Genomic DNA, 15,470 nt, shown 5'->3' on the forward strand with positions numbered 1-15,470 from the left:
GTATTTACATTAAATTAGATGGAAATTTATTACTAGTCATAATTAAGCTAAATGAATGCCTGTTTATTTCATGCAAACCCGAATCCTGTATTGCCCTCGTGGATTGCCGTCAATATCTGTCTGCGAAGTGCCTCGTACGACGAATATGGTCCTAAATCTAGTTGATTGACTATACCTTTGATTAGTAAAGTAAATGTAGAAATCCAACAAAACTCACAGCATGTGTGTGCAGCAGGCAGTCTATCTTCTGCACCGTACGCCTTGTGAATGTTAAATCTCTGTGTGCCTTGTGATCCCTGTAGTGCACCAAATCCTTCGAGCGGTACACGAGATGAACCAGTTGCAAACTGCAAGAACGATGCTTTCTGTGTTGAGTCGAATGACCTCAGCACCCTCCAGAACCAACCGATCACTGGATCTGAAGGTGTGAATCCATGGTAGTCTGTCTGGTTCTTCCACGCATCGACATCAATATCAGGTAAACCAGAAATTAACAACTCCAATTCGTTCTCAGAGAATATCTTAACCAGGTCTTTCGGTATTATCTCGTGGAATCCTTCCAAGAAGCACTGAATCTGTCTCTCGATCGCTGTCGTGAGGCGGAACTCAGTTACAAGCTTGACATATTCCTTCTTGTTCTGGTCTGTTACCGGTATGTTCCTGCCGTTTGGAATTAAATCTATGATGTTCACTACACCGAACTCATCATCCTCGATCGAGAACGTCAACTCGAGCACACCCTCCAAGCTATTCTCCAACATCCAGACGAGTGAGTTGTAGTAACTCAAATCAACACTCTCCAAATCCTTAAAGTCTACCTGTCTGCCCAGCATATGCTTGTAGAACGACCTCGTAAAGTACGCATCCAACAGTCTACCATCGTAGATAGCTTTACCAATGATACGTCCAACAAACTTGAAGAAGTCCAAATGATGCTCATTTACGTACGACGCTCTATTTGGTTGATACGTCAATCTATCGGCATCACATGGCTGGAATAGTGCGTAATTTGGATTAAACATCTGTTGGGCGAGTACTTGGAACCATTCACGGGCAACTCCACCTGCATCGACACCCTCTTCTCCGTGGAACTTGACTGACAACTTACCATACTTAATCTCATCTCCAGACTTCCTCTGCAGGTACTGGAATGAGTCTGCGAAAACGTGCGAGCGACGGACGTTGACGTGCAGAGTTGGATATGTCTCTCCGCGCTTCCTTGCTCTCAGGCGCTGCATAAAGAAGCTTCTCTTGTTGTCAAACTCGAGAATGCGAGGGTTTTGTACGAGAAGTGAGAATGATCCACTCATAAGTGCTGGATTATTGCGAACCATGATATTGATGATTTTCCTGTGCTCCTCTGTGAAGTCTATGAAAATATCCTCGATGCTCTCATTCGCTGATGGGGATACTGGTGATCCCGTCATGCGCTTTGTTCTGAGTGCTTCTGTTTGTGGATTAACATACTTGCAAACCACCATAAGTGACTCGATGAGAGGTAAGAGAACGGTAGCGATATGTGTCATTTGCTCATTCTCTTCAATGATCTTGAGGTTTTCTGAGAGTTTTTGCCACACAGAACCAAACTAGATGTGTTGTTAGTTAACCACCTCATGCACAAGTCAACACCTACGTTAAATGAATCGTAAATAGCGTTCACCTTCAACTCATTTGTCTTAGCCTCTTCTTGCGTTGCAGCAGGTGGCTCAGCAGTTGTTTGCGGTTGCTGGTTGATATCTTCTCTCATCAAAGAGCCAAGCACTTGACGAAGCGAAGATGGCCTTTCTTCACCAGATTGCTCACTATTTTCGCTCATCTCGCTAGATTGACCGAACATGTAATCCACAGTCTTCAACACTCTAAGCAGACGCGCCTGCAGTGATGAAGCTGGGAGGAACTTCTCCATCGTTCCAGCAGAAACATCGTCGCTCTTTTCTGCATTTCTGAGTGCATCACCGAGCTCAACAAGTTCACCGTTGAGCTGCTGACCAAAGTCTTGCGCTTTCACCTTTAACTCAGCCGCAATAACATCCTTTGCGTCTGGTACAAAGCTCAAGTTCTGGATCAGACTTAGTGTCTGCTGGAACGTTTTGCTGGTGCATTCGCCGATCGTAAGTATGTTGACGACGTATTTGAGAACATGAGTAGGAATCTGAGGAGCAGTCTTTAGTCCCTCATCCTCCTTCTCATCTTCGGTCTTCTTGTTCTCGCCCTCCTTCTCTTTAGGACGAGGTGTAACGTTCGCGTCAGCTGGCTGTTGCTGAGGCTGCTCTTGCTGCTGTTCCTGAGTACCACTAGCTTCTGGTTTCTCGTTCTTGTCATCCTTCCTAAGCGTTGACAGTGGCTTTGTGACCGTCGCCAACAGAGTGGTAAACGTATCCATCATCATCTGCGTTTTGAAAACGGTTGGGCGATCAAGCAAACTCATCAACAGCACGATCGGGAACTTAACTGGTACTGTCTGCTTTTCCTTACCCTTGCTCTTCTTCGATGGTCTCGACCTCATGCTGCTTGAGAGATCGTGTTCAGTGAGGAAGAATGTCGAAGCGGCTGAGTTGCTGGAGACGAGAGTAGTGAGTGTCTCGAAGCAACGTTGGGCAAGCAGGTTTGGAATGGTCTCTGGAGGGATCTGCAGCAATATTGGACTAGCTGGCGTTTCTTGCGTGTGCTTGCGTTTGCTAGACACCTTACTGGTAGGAGTTGAAAGAGGTGTGGAGGCAGATGGCTTAGTTCCTTTCAAAGTCAATTGAGACAAGCTACGATCAACTGCTGGCAAGTCACCCGTACCTTCTTGCAAGATGTTCAGCAACAACAACAACAGGTCGTTTCTAGAGCGAGAGTTTTCGATAAGCTGCGGTAATTGTTAGATGATAGGGAATCTTGTACAGATCTACCCACATTGGCAAGAATCTTGAACAAGACCGATTTCTTGATTAGGTTTGGATAGAAAAGCAAACGTATCAAGATGGCCAATCCGCTCTTGTCGAGAAGCTGTATGGCATCCTTCTGGCGATGCTTCTCAGTGGCCTTCTTTGGTGGTGCCCGTGGTCCAGATGGTCTTCTACCACCAAGTATTTGTTGCAAATCCGCTCTACCCATCGATCTTTCACCGTCATGTTGAGGATCGAGCATTTCGCCGTTCATCAGAATGAATTGTCTCATACTTGGTTCTATGGAGTTGAAGAATGGGCTTGGATCTCCCATTGCACCAACTGCACCAACCTGAGATGAACGGCGCTCGTTACCACCTTCTGGTTGTCTTCCGCGATGGATTGACTCAAAGGCTTCTTGCTGAAGCACCTCGGCGCGAATCTCTGCTGGAAGAGCATTCAAGAACTCCATCGATATTTCGGAATCATCGTTTCCTTCTGCAGCTGGTGGGGCGCCTTCAGTAGTACGATTCTGGGCAGCTGCTGAATTTGCAGCTCTTCTCTGCTCACGAAGATGCTGCGTGAGAACCTCCTCACGCATATCATCTGGCAAGGCCTCCATAAAGCTGTTAAGGGTGTTAGACGAATGACACACTCCTCTAATCAAAATACTCACGATGGATCTATGCCAGTGTTTGTGATATCGACATCACGTCCATTGATCTGAATACTAACACGCTCTTGCGGAGCACTCGAAGAAGCATCTTGTTCTTGTTCTGCTGGTGCATCTTCAGCCATTTCGACATCTTCCTGCTGCTGGGCTTGAGGTTGGCTTTCAGCTTGCGCCTCTGACTGAACTTCTTGAGGACGCTCTGCTTCTCTCATTTCTTCTTCATGAGCTTGCTTTTCACGAGCGTCTTTCTCCTCTTGCTCCTTCTTAGATTTCTCTTCAGCCTCCTTCTGAGCTTTGTCCTCCTCATCTTTCTTGGTCTTTGCTTCGAGTTCCTTCGTCTTCTCAGCTTCCTCGGCACGGGCCTTCGCTGATGCTTCTCTAGCAGCTGGCAACAGCATCAGAATAATATGGTTGGTGATTTTGGATGAACGCTCTTGGGATGTTGAACCATAAAACAGCTTTGCACTATCGTACCACCTGCTAAATGTAGGCAGAGCCGCTAGACCATTGACAGCGCTCAAGATGTTCGCCGAATGAGTTTGAGGAGTTTGTTGGCGTCTTGAGTGCATGTTGGTGAGTTGCTCAATTGGAATAGAGCCGCTTGGTCCATTTGGCGAGTGCAATTCAAGATGCACACGTGCTCCAGCTGGCACCCCTCCTGCTGTTCCACCAGTTTCACGCTGAAGAAGCTGCTCAATGATCTGGAAACCGTTTCTACCGAACATGCTCTCAATGGTCTGCAAGAGTGGATTAGGGGCACCTGAGCGTTGGGAGCTCTGGCGTCTGTTTCCTGTATCTTGAGATGCTGGCGTTGAGCTAGGTGGTGCTTGATCAACGAGCAGTGGTTGTTGAGGGAGCTCGCGGTCACTCTCGAGACGATCGCGATTACCACCGAGGAAGCTTTGTGATCCTCCTTAAAGCTTGTCAGTAGAAAAATTATGGCTGCACCAATAACTCACCTCCAAACATACGTCTTCTTGATGATCCACCGCCGAGTAGAGGGCTTCCAAAGATAGCCGTTGTCTCTCCCATGCCACCACGGCCATCGAGAAGACTGCCTATGCGGGGAGCGCGCTCAACATCCGCCTCATCTCTGAACGCCAGACCTTCTTCCTCCGCGTCCTCATCAGTCTCTGAGAAACCGTCATCAATCAAACCATCATCGTCGAATTCAGGATCAGCAACACTCTCAGCCTCTTCTTCGTCGGGCGTTGGTGCTTCAATGACTGGATCAGCTTCGTCAAAGATAGATGGGTTTTCCTCGATTGGATTAAGCGCTTCCTCCTCGTCATACGCATCTTCGTCAAAATCGACTTCTTCACTGTTACAATGTTAGCATGACGCTTGAAGATCTGTACCAACGCACCCTTCATCCTCCTCATCAATCCAATCGTCAGCTTCTCCCTCCTCTATCTCGTCATGATCTTCCATGTCATCCGAGTCACCGTCACTGGATCCAGAATCATCGTCCGAAGATTCCGAGTGGTTACCAGAACCATGATGATGATGGAAATCAACTTCCATATCGTCGAAGTCTTCTTCTGCAATGGAAATGTCAGCAAATAGCCAATCGCTGGATACCAACTCACCATCCATTTCGCTGTCTTCATCGCCATCGTTTTCTTCGCCGTAATTTTCTCCACTGTACATACCGAGTGCAGAGTTGCGGTACAAATCAGGTGTACCAGCTCTGTCAGCATTACGCATCTCATCAGCACCAATATCATCCTCATCGCTGGAGTTGTCCTCATCGTCATCGTCCTCATCTTCATCCTCATCCTCGTCTTCATTTTGCTCATCCTGGCTGTTGGAGTCCTTCTTGTCCCCATTCTTGGCCATCTTGATCGAAATTTTGGTCAAACGTTCAAGTGGGGAGAGCAAGGCGCCGATGGTGACCTTCGAGTGTGGGAAAGAGATATCTATATCACCAAGTGCGTGCGTAAGGGTAGTGACATAGTTTTTCTCCAACATCACTTTAGCCATGTGGACAGATGACTCTGTTGAAGACTTTCCAGTAACAGGATTAACAGGCCTTGCGTCTATCAATCTGGCAATAATCTCAGACAAAGCTGTCAGTCTAGCGTATCTAACACTGAGATCCTCATCAGTGACACCAGATGTATTGTCCTTGATCAATTTGCTAATTACATCCAAGACGAACTTGCGTGAGAGGACAACCTCGTTTGGAATTTCTTTGCTGTCAGTCCAAGGTGAAGTGTCACTACATGTGCTGACAAAGACTGCAATTGCCCATTCAGCTAGCGCTCTTTGCTTGCGACCGACATTGTCATGGTTCGGTGCGCCGAGCGATGGCATGGAAATGAGCTCGCTGATCAAAAAGTTGAGGAACGACACCTTTGGTTTGAATGGTGTGCCACCGCCCTGCTTCTTCTTATTGGTCATAACTAGATTGACTTTGGAAGATGGATAGCTGGCGCAGATCTCGGTGATAGATTGGAGGATGAAACACGCATAGAAGTACTCTAAGGCTCCATCAGGAGTGCTTTCTTCCTTCTTTTCATCTTTCTTCTCTTGATCGGAAGCAGCTGAAGTGGAGGATTGAGGCTGTTGTGCTGGATCTTCTTGCTGTTGCTCACTTGAGCTGTTCTTCTTTTCCTCACCTTCTTTCTTTTTCTCTTCATCCGTCTTTTCAGCCAATGAAGCGAATTTCCTAGCCGTCTTGCCGACCCTCATGAGCTCAGCAACCAGGAATTGAAGGATAGATTCGAGAACCTCTGATGGCATGGGTGGTGCCTGAGAATTATCGTCCAGCTGCATGTCTTCGCCACGTTGCTGCTGGCCAGAATGCTCACCATCCTTTTTATCACCCAACTTCGATTTGAGCTCTGGGACGACGTCTGGACGCAGCTTGATGTGGAAGACGCCAGCTGCTGGTGAGTCACTCACAAGCATGCAGTTTTCCTTGATCACTTCCATAAACGCCTTCGTATCGCGCAAGGCTAGAGGTGACGCGGTCTTCGTGAAGGTCGATACATCAACGACCTTGCTCCCTGAGCTTGAACCTCTTGTTGGTGAGGAAGCGAAGTACGACAAAAGCTCGTTGTGCATTGTTGACTTGATGAGAGAGTCGTCTTCGATCAAATTTCTCATAATGAAGCTCAAGAAGAGTGTGGAGCCGCGGGCATTGTCAAGAGGACCGTCGAATATACTGCTGAGCATCTGCAATAGAGTTAGTAAATGCTTGTTCAATGTCAGGCCACAACTTACTTGCACACCACCAGCAGAGAAAAGGTCCTTCGAGTAGCGCGTTGAGCGAGTGAGCAAAGTAAGCACCTGCAATACCGCCATCAGATCAGCTTTCTTGAGTTCCCAGTTCTTATCCTTCGAGCGTTTAAATGTTGTCAAGGCAATCTCAAACAAGGCATTCTTCTGCTCTTCGAATGAGCCAGTGTCGACAATCTCCTCAATCTTAACTTCAGGAATGTTTTCGCCGACCTTGGTTGGATCATCTGCAGTCTTGATGACTTCTGAACATCCCAGCATTATAGCACTAGCTAATAAAAATGGAGCCAGCCACTTGGGAGGTGTTTGGCTGTCTATCACAGCTGGTCCAGACTTGTAAGTCAAGTTCAAAAGACGTTCACGCTGGTTGATAACGTTATCCTTCTGAGAAAACTGATGGTCTGATATCATGACTGAGAGTAAGTGCCAACGAACGTAGAGCTTGCCTTCGCACTGACGATCCTTTGCATCTAGCGTCTCAACCTCGTCGAGAAGAGTCTTGACACCGATCTGCTCAGCTGACTTTTCTTTGTCATCCTTAAACATATCTTTCACGTCGAAAACTATCTCGTAATGTGCATCAGCGAGGTTAAGCAAGATACTTGGGATGGTAGAGTAGAGATTCTGGCGAGCTTGATCGAGGGATCTCTTTACAGCATCTATATTATCGTTCATTGGCGTAATTTTACCTTCGGCTAACTTTGTCTCGTAATCCTTCTTTTCCTCGTCTTTTTGGCGTTTCTGACGTAGTTCAAACTCCCTAGCTATATCGACGTAGTCTGGTCTTGCCACTAACCATTCAGCAGCTTGAGCAACGTCGTCACCATTGTACATCAGCGCAACAGCCGAAGCATATTTTGGAAAGTCCATACTCATCATTTCTTGGAGTAACGTTTCGTTTAATCTATCAATTTTCATCACTCCCTCAATGTCTTCCATAACTTTGATTTCAACGTCCGAACGTGATTCAGCAGCTGGATGAGGCGGAGGTGGTAATTCAGGTTGAGACGTTTGTGCCTCAGATGGCTGCGTAGCATCTGATTCACTTTGAGCAGCTTCAGTTGGAGGCTCCTCACCCAAAATTCTGTGTAAAGGTGATGAGCGCATGTTAAAAAGAGCTCTCTCCAAATCCTGCAAATGACCAATACGTTCGGAAGGTGGATTACCTAATCTACCCTGCGGTCCAGCTGGTGGCTCAGCAGCTTCACCCTCGGCCTTGATAATGTTGAGGAAAGTCTGCACAATCAGTCTTGTAGGCTGACCGAGGGGTGCCTTGGATAACCATTCACTTTGGCATACCTTAACAAGAACTGGCATAATGATCGATCTTAATCTGACCAAGAAGTCGTTAGAGTTGAAATACTCTGCCGAGCTCTTGTCAGCTTCCCTCAACTGCAGCGGTCCAGTTTGACTGGATTCGAGGAGTGGTCTGGTGGCAGCAAAAGTATGGAAAAGCGGCATTATGTTCTCCAAAATACGATAGATTCTGAATTGTTGCATCTCAGCCGGAGACTTTGGAATCTCGTTATCGGTAATAGTCTGGTGCGAGAGCTCGTCACTTATTTGATCGAGCCTGTGGGTCAGAAGTTGCACTCCACCGAGTTGAGCGAAAGCGAATACCAGAGGTGTTTGGAGATGATTATGTGATGTGCGATCATCGAAAAAGAGCGCATTGATCGCTTTGAGGATCTGACACATGTATGCGCAGCTTGGGCGTGGATCTCCGTTGCCAGTGAACTGGAGGTGATCAACGAGTATCTGAGCCATAGCCTTAGATGTAATTACAGAGTTCTTCTTATGCGACTGGTCACTCTGACGTCTGTACAAGAACATCTTGACAACAGCTATGGTGGCGTTAGAAGGTACATTTCCAATAATACCATTACCCACCTTGGTAGAACGGAGTAGCAGTCTGAGGAATGTACATCGAGAGATGTGACAAAGATTTGTAATTGAGCTTGGAAGGGGTGCTTTCCTCAGCCTTCTTTTCTTCGTCAGACTTGTTTCCACTCTTTATGTTGACCGTTGGGTCTAAGTTGTTCATCATGATGTTTAGATTCTTCTCATACTTCTCATTTGACGACTTGGAACCTGACTCCAGCTCCTTCCAATCAAATTCAGTTTCTTTGTTCTCCTCAGCATTGAGCAAAAGGTGTTCCCAGGTGAGACTTCTGTCGAGTATGCCAATCATGTTTAACGTTTCTAAATTTCTAGGCTCGTTCAACTTTGGCAGGAAGAAACCATTCGAAACTCTAATATTCAAGAAGCCGATGGATGCGAACATATCAGAAATAAGCTGCACTCTCGAGTACAACTCAATCAAACTCCTGAACGTAGCATTTGCTTCCTCGTAGTCAGATTCATTGAGATCTTTCATCTTGATGAAGAGAGACTTGTTGCGCATTTCAGACCAAATGTGTCTGGTGCTTTCGAGCTTCTCTCTAACTTGCTCCATTGACCACATTAACGTCACTTCAGGCTTGATCTCGATTAACACTCTACCGAGCTGTGCGATAGCTTCAGATGCGCGACTAATGGAGAAGTCGTAAGGTAAGCAAGGCAGACCGAAGAACCTTCCAAGTCTTTCCAATCCACCTGCATCCAAAAATTCTTTTGCGTGTGTACCATTTGTGAAGACGGACTCGAGGAACTGTATTGGGTTAGGGAGATAAACCTGACTTCTAACGAACTCACTCTGGCCATGACATCGATGCATTTCATCGCGAAAGGATCTTCTCTCTTATCGTTTGGCACATTCTCCACCATGGAATGCTCGTCCTGGGTCAGCAGTCTGTATCTCGCCACCTCGCTCAAACCATACTGGCCGACTTCATTGCAGTCGAAAGCACCACCGATCTCTGCAATTCTATCTAGTTGACCGTTGATGGCATTCAATACCTTAGGTTTGAGTGAAGGTTGGTGTCTTATAAGTTCATCGACACTCGATCCAATGTTGACAGCATTCTCCTTTTCGCTCAACACCTTGATATGGGTAGCAGAGGTGAACATTTCGAATATCTTACCAATAATCGTATCAGATCTCTGCATGAATTCGTTCAAGCCGTTCTCATTCAAACAGCAAGCTGAGATGACATTGAAGATAACAGTGAGAATATCGATATGCGGTTCTATATACTCTTCGATACTGTTGTAAAACTTGGCAGGCAACTGTGCCTCCTGTATGATTGAGAGGGATGTAGGCTCGTTGTGTACGAATGTAGCCATGATATTGAGAGCGAATGAGGTGATCGATGCACCGAAGAATCTGCGGTTGTCGAGGATAAGATGAATGTCCTGCAGAAGTGTAGTGTCTATCAGATTGCGTATTCCACCCTCAGTACCTGAGGATGTAAGCAGCCTGTAGATAGAACGTAGCGACGATTTCATTGCTTGTGATTCAGAGACAGGGAGACGGCCAAATGTTGTTGCAACGTCCTCGTCATTGTCACTCTTCGCTTCCAACTCTGCCTTATGCTCTACACTCGCAAGAACTCGGTGGTGGATCTTCTCAACGAGTGTGGTGAGTCCATTGGCGTTGATAAAGATGGGAAGAGCGTTGCGGTATGAGTACAAAAGTGCATCGAGGAGTTGAAGACACTTTGTGATTAGCGTTGAGCTGTCGACTTTGAAGAGATTGATAAGCAATGTAATCAGCCCGGCCCCAACCAGCATCTGGCCACCCGAATTCGAAGTCGAGAGATGGCTGATCATAGAAAAAATGCTGTCCACAAGGTCCACAAGCTGTGGTGATGGTGGTGATGATTGAGACAACTTATTGGTGACATTGCGAATATAGGTGAACAACAAGCCCTGGTTGACACCTGCATTTAAGCAACTAAGAACTTCACTCACGCGCGTCTTGTAGTGCGCCAAAGATTCAAGGCAGATGAGAGAGGTGGATTGGATTGAGATATACTCATCGTCCAATGGAAGTTGAAGGAGGTGGGTGAGCTGCTGCACAAGTGTTGGTTCATAAATAAGCAGATTGTGTTGAGCTTGAGATTCTTTAACGAGCTGTAAATATAAACTCAAAGCTAGGAGTCTAGATTCGATGAAATGACGTCTGGAAGGGCTATCAAAAACCTTGATGGATCTGATGCGATGATATAGATCAAAGTTGTTCGAGTTGCCGTCTTTTGGTATTTTGTACTGATCAACGCACTCCTTGTGTAGGTCGAGGTCGCTAAGTGGATTTTCACCAACTTTTTCCAAGTGAATACTTCTCGACTGGGTGTCAAAGAATTGGAAAGAGACTGTGTCATTGAGGGGAGGAATAGAGGTTGTAATGGAATCAGCGAGACTGGCGCTACTTGGCCAGTTCCACGCCACTGATAGCAGAGCCTTGCTGTTGAGCTGGAGAGCGTTGCGATGGTGAGCTTGAATAGACAGAATAAGTTTGAGATTGTTGGAAAGCACCTCGACATCGTTTGTTAAAATGAGAGCGTCTAAATGCTCCACCGAATTAAATATCTTTCTATTGGAGCAATTATCGATGAGAAGCTTGAGAAATCTAAGGACAGCGTTGATAAGCCTCTTAGAGGATGCGTCAAAGAGCTTATCCTGCACACCGTAGCCAGCAGATTTCAAATTAAAGTCATTTGTAATCTTCTCGAGCGTGCCATCCAATCTATTGAGTACTCCGATGTACGCATAGAGATCTCCCTTGGGCCAAACCCACTCTTTGAAATCTTCGAGATGCGCTGCCATCTCCTCATCGGTGCACTTCTCAACAAGATGTAGCTTGTGACGGAGCGTCGTGGGGATTGTAGCCACTGTCCTTCTTGATGTACGTGGACGTACAGGGGCCATTGTAATTATTATTTATTTATTTTCAACTTGAACTTGATTGTTCTAAACCAAGTGTGGTGCGTCGTGGTCCTTGTGCTTTGTATTACGCAACACTCCAATCAAAATTTACGATGCAATAAATAACTTTTTTACTATATATACAAGCTGTGGTATATCAGTTGATCGCCGTGCTAGCTCTTGCTTTTCTTGAGCGTCGTTGCGTCTGGTGGCTGCTCCTGTCATGTTTGGTGAGAGCAACGCGGGTATTTAAATAACCCACACTCTTCTCCGAGACCATTGTATTCTCTCGCCCTCTTTTTAGTGCTGCTGCTCTTGATTCGGCACCTTTGTTCTGCCACTTCGTTAGCCCACACGGTCGATATCCCCGGTACTCACTTTTTTAGGCGATGAGAATGGTGTTTGTTGTGCTTGTGCATGTGGTTGCGGTTGTGGTAAGTCCTGCTGCTGATGTGGTGGCGATGGCTGCTGTTGATAGCCATTAGGTATAGGCGGCGGAGGCATGAGCAAGCTCCTTTTGTTATTGTGACTAGGAAGACGTCTGAGAATAAAGCTAAAGGCCCAAAGCCAACACCAAACTCACCCATCATTTATGTCATTCAACGAGCCTACGTTGACATTAGCACTGGCATTGGTATTGGTGTTGTCATCTATGACCGACTTGTCATCCACTACCGATACCATACTCGCGTCATTCATTTCGAACCCATCCCAAATCAGATCGTCGTCTTTGGTGGGATGTATTGATGAATGCGCAGAAGTATTGAGACTGCCATTGCTGTTACTGTTGCTCACACCGCTCATCCTCCTTACATTTGCCTCATGATACTCCCTCTCCTTCTCCCTCTCCTTCTCCTGCGCTTGCTGCTGCTGTCTCTGCTGCGTCAGACGCCTTTCCTCCTGCTCACGGACGTGGTTTGGTCTGTAGTCAAATTCTGGTGGTCTGTAGAGCTGATCTGGATCATAACGGTACTGCGGTGGATGATAATGTGAGTTCTACATTCCAAAACCACGCCATACCACTCACTCTATTCTTATCCTTATGTTTGATAATCTCCTTAGAGTAATCCTTATCGTACAGACAGTTACCGGTTGAGTTACCAAAGTAGCGCAAGCACCTCTTTACAGCGTCTGTGACTGACTCCTTGCGGCTCTTCTCGATAGCTGCTCCACGCGTTGGACAGTTAACCATTTCACCGAAACCGAAGTCTTCATGGAAAGCGCCCGTTGTGAATACTGTTACTCTCACGACTGTTGTGATAGCGCAGTTGAATTTGCCGGCAGGAGTAGGCTCAAGCTGTTACGGTGTTATTCGTGTGTACGCGTGCTCTCCAACGTACAAATTCAGTCGTGCTGCTCATGAGCTGAGTGGACCAGCCATCGTGGCCGAATATGCTGTTCGCGAGTGAAATGGCCTGGTTGCCTTCGATATAAGATACCTCTGATCGGCGTGTATGCGTCAGTGCGTCCTCGTTCATCACCCTGCCCCACTTACTGCTTCCGCCGGGCGCTGGTCGCTGGGAGATGCACTCCGGCGCCAGTCTCTTTGCCAGCTTCTCCGCAATCTCTTCTCGCTGTGTGGCGGAGAAAAACCTCTCTGACTGCTGCGAAAGCACTTGCGTTTCGTTGGGTGTAGACATGCCGAGTGCGAAGTTGGACGGTGCCGCGGCGTGATAGTCGTTCCTATCGCTATTGATTCCGATATTCGTGCGTAAAATATCTGGATTTCTGCCGTGGTTGTTACCGTTCATCTGCGCAGATTGAGTTGATTGAGATGGTGGTGTGTTGATAACGGACTAAATTACGTAAATACACGCTAAATGAGTAGTCTATTACAATGCTATCACAACATGACGTCAAAATACATTCTCATTTCCCAGCAGAGAACGGACTCTGCCAGGCGCTCTCAGCTTCATCGTTCACACTGCCATTAACTGACGTCGATCGCGATGCTGGCATTGAATTCCTCGCCTTACCTGCGATATACGCGCCAAAGCCACCAAGAGTGCTCTTAACCGACGCGTTCGGTGTAGTGGGGCTGCTCCCATTTGCACCAGCACTCGCACTCCTCCGATCATGCATATCCGACACTCCCTCACTCAGCCGCAGTCCTAAACCGTTGCCGCTCATGTGTGGATGTCGAGGCTCAATGAGGTCGAATAGTGCGACATCTGTGCGCATATTCCAGTCAATGAACGCAGTGCTCGTCCGCATTACATTCACAAACCCTTCACCAAAAGCCTGTGAAGGGTTTTTCTCGTAACTCATACCAACCAGACTGTCTTTCTTATTGTTACCGGTGCCATACTTGACATAATCGACATACTTGATACTGGCGAGAGCGGAGCAGATGTAGTCTTCAAATTTAGCTCTCAGCCAATCGTCACTGTCGACGAAAGACACGGGTCCACCACCCATGTTTTGGCGATGATGCGTCGCTGTAACGCTCGCGACTACCTCGTCCATCCACTTGCGATCTTGCGATGTCGGAGCGACCAGTTTCTCCAGACCCGGCGAATGCCACTCTAAGGTCCCATTGTCGATGTCGACAACAACATCTAACTTGAGATTCTTTTGCTGTGTGAACACGGCATTCGTAGTGCCGGCGAGGAAAGCATTTGTGCGCGCATCCATCAGCATCTCTATCTGTTGCAGCGGCATGTAGGGCTGGAAGAAGGAGCCTTTGCCAAAGAGGTCAAGCGGCATACCGGCGTATTCGAGAAGACTGTCGCGGTCTGTAGTACGCATGCTGCCAGTTGTGGTATTTCCACTCACTCTGCGCCCTAGTGTCGTGGGTATATCAGGACTAGCAGCATGTGCGAGTGCATGTAGCAGATTAGGAATGAGTGAGATGAGCGAGTATTGGAAGTTGCACAGCCGCTCGACAGGATACTCAGGGTGCTTGGACAGAGGGCGGTAGCCAAAGAATAAGATACGCTTTTGCAAGAGAAGAAGTTTCAGTAGGGTGAGTGTTTTGTGTTTGAACTTTAGCACAAGCTCGTGTAGGTTGGTGCCTGTGTTAAGAACAGCCTGGTTAGTGTAATCGAGCAAGCTGTGTTCAAGCGACTGGTGAAATTGGACAAGCAGCTGTCGTTCGCTGAAGTTGCGCTGGTGAAAAAAGGCACGCGTGATGACGCCGAGCTTGTCCCTGTTGAGCGTGAGCGTGTAAGAAGCGAGCAGTCACCAGCAATGCAACCCACCTTATTGGTCCAAAAACTGGCTTAGTAGTGAGTACCACGATTGCCTTCTGGACAATTGACCTGGTAACATGGCTATCTCTTTCGATCAACTCACTCGCCTTGAGCTGCCGATTGCAACTAATACCGAAGACGGTGGATTTGCCGAGCTTGCCGTCCTCCGGCGGCTTCAAGTGAAAGTAGGAAAAGTCCTCTTGCGTCATATGTGCGCCGTCAGGGAGAGCGAGGAAAGGGAGAAGACGGGCAAATTCGGAGTCAGTGACGGTATTTGGTGGGTGGCAGAACTCAATAATTGGGCCGAGATTGTGATGGAAGTCTATGAGTAGAGTTGCGAGGAGTGGATCGTTCTCGCTACGCTGCGATTGTGCGGCAGAAATATCATCGCTAGTTGAGCGTGTAGAATGAGATGAAGGACCTGGCAGTGGCGACGGCAGTGATGGCAGCGTTGCGTGCTTCGTATGCGGTGTATGCTGGGAATGCTCGTACTCGAATGGATTTACATCTTGGTGAAACGGCGTCGGAGTGAGCTTGGATTGAAGTTCCGATAGAGACGCCCGCGGATCTGATGCCCAGGGATCTTGGTCGAATGAGTTTAGGTGGGACATGGCCGTGTGTGCGCAAGGAGGTACGTGTGCCTCGAGATTTCCTCCAATTACTGCTGGAATGACACGAAATGTATAT

General features: G+C 47.3%; 3 protein-coding genes across 3 annotated transcripts; all 3 read right to left on the bottom strand.

Moving 5' to 3' along the window:
- Window positions 1-68: 68 nt before the first annotated feature.
- On the bottom strand, window positions 69-11,595 carry J056_004149 (E3 ubiquitin-protein ligase ptr1; the record flags this gene model as incomplete). Its single annotated transcript, XM_009269350.1, has 11 exons — window positions 69-169; window positions 218-1,586; window positions 1,634-2,851; window positions 2,899-3,496; window positions 3,547-4,456; window positions 4,503-4,864; window positions 4,910-5,084; window positions 5,133-6,723; window positions 6,772-8,630; window positions 8,677-9,436; window positions 9,481-11,595. The coding sequence occupies 11 exons, from the start codon at window positions 11,593-11,595 to the stop codon at window positions 69-71; spliced, it is 11,058 nt and encodes a 3,685-aa protein (XP_009267625.1).
- Window positions 11,596-11,765: 170 nt separating this feature from the next.
- Window positions 11,766-13,343, bottom strand: J056_004150 (DNA repair and recombination protein rti1; the record flags this gene model as incomplete). Its single annotated transcript, XM_009269351.1, has 7 exons — window positions 11,766-11,810; window positions 11,855-11,926; window positions 11,971-12,121; window positions 12,176-12,564; window positions 12,620-12,889; window positions 12,933-13,033; window positions 13,088-13,343. 7 exons carry the CDS (start codon window positions 13,341-13,343, stop codon window positions 11,766-11,768), a joined length of 1,284 nt encoding a protein of 427 aa, XP_009267626.1.
- Window positions 13,344-13,461: 118 nt separating this feature from the next.
- J056_004151 (Late secretory pathway protein AVL9) lies at window positions 13,462-15,394 on the bottom strand (the record flags this gene model as incomplete). Its single annotated transcript, XM_009269352.1, has 2 exons — window positions 13,462-14,740; window positions 14,793-15,394. The coding sequence occupies 2 exons, from the start codon at window positions 15,392-15,394 to the stop codon at window positions 13,462-13,464; spliced, it is 1,881 nt and encodes a 626-aa protein (XP_009267627.1).
- Between the last annotated feature and the right edge of the window lie 76 nt (window positions 15,395-15,470).

Source organism: Wallemia ichthyophaga (assembly GCF_000400465.1).
Source record: "Wallemia ichthyophaga EXF-994 unplaced genomic scaffold scaffold7, whole genome shotgun sequence".
In the NCBI taxonomy this organism is placed as follows: domain Eukaryota; kingdom Fungi; phylum Basidiomycota; class Wallemiomycetes; order Wallemiales; family Wallemiaceae; genus Wallemia; species Wallemia ichthyophaga.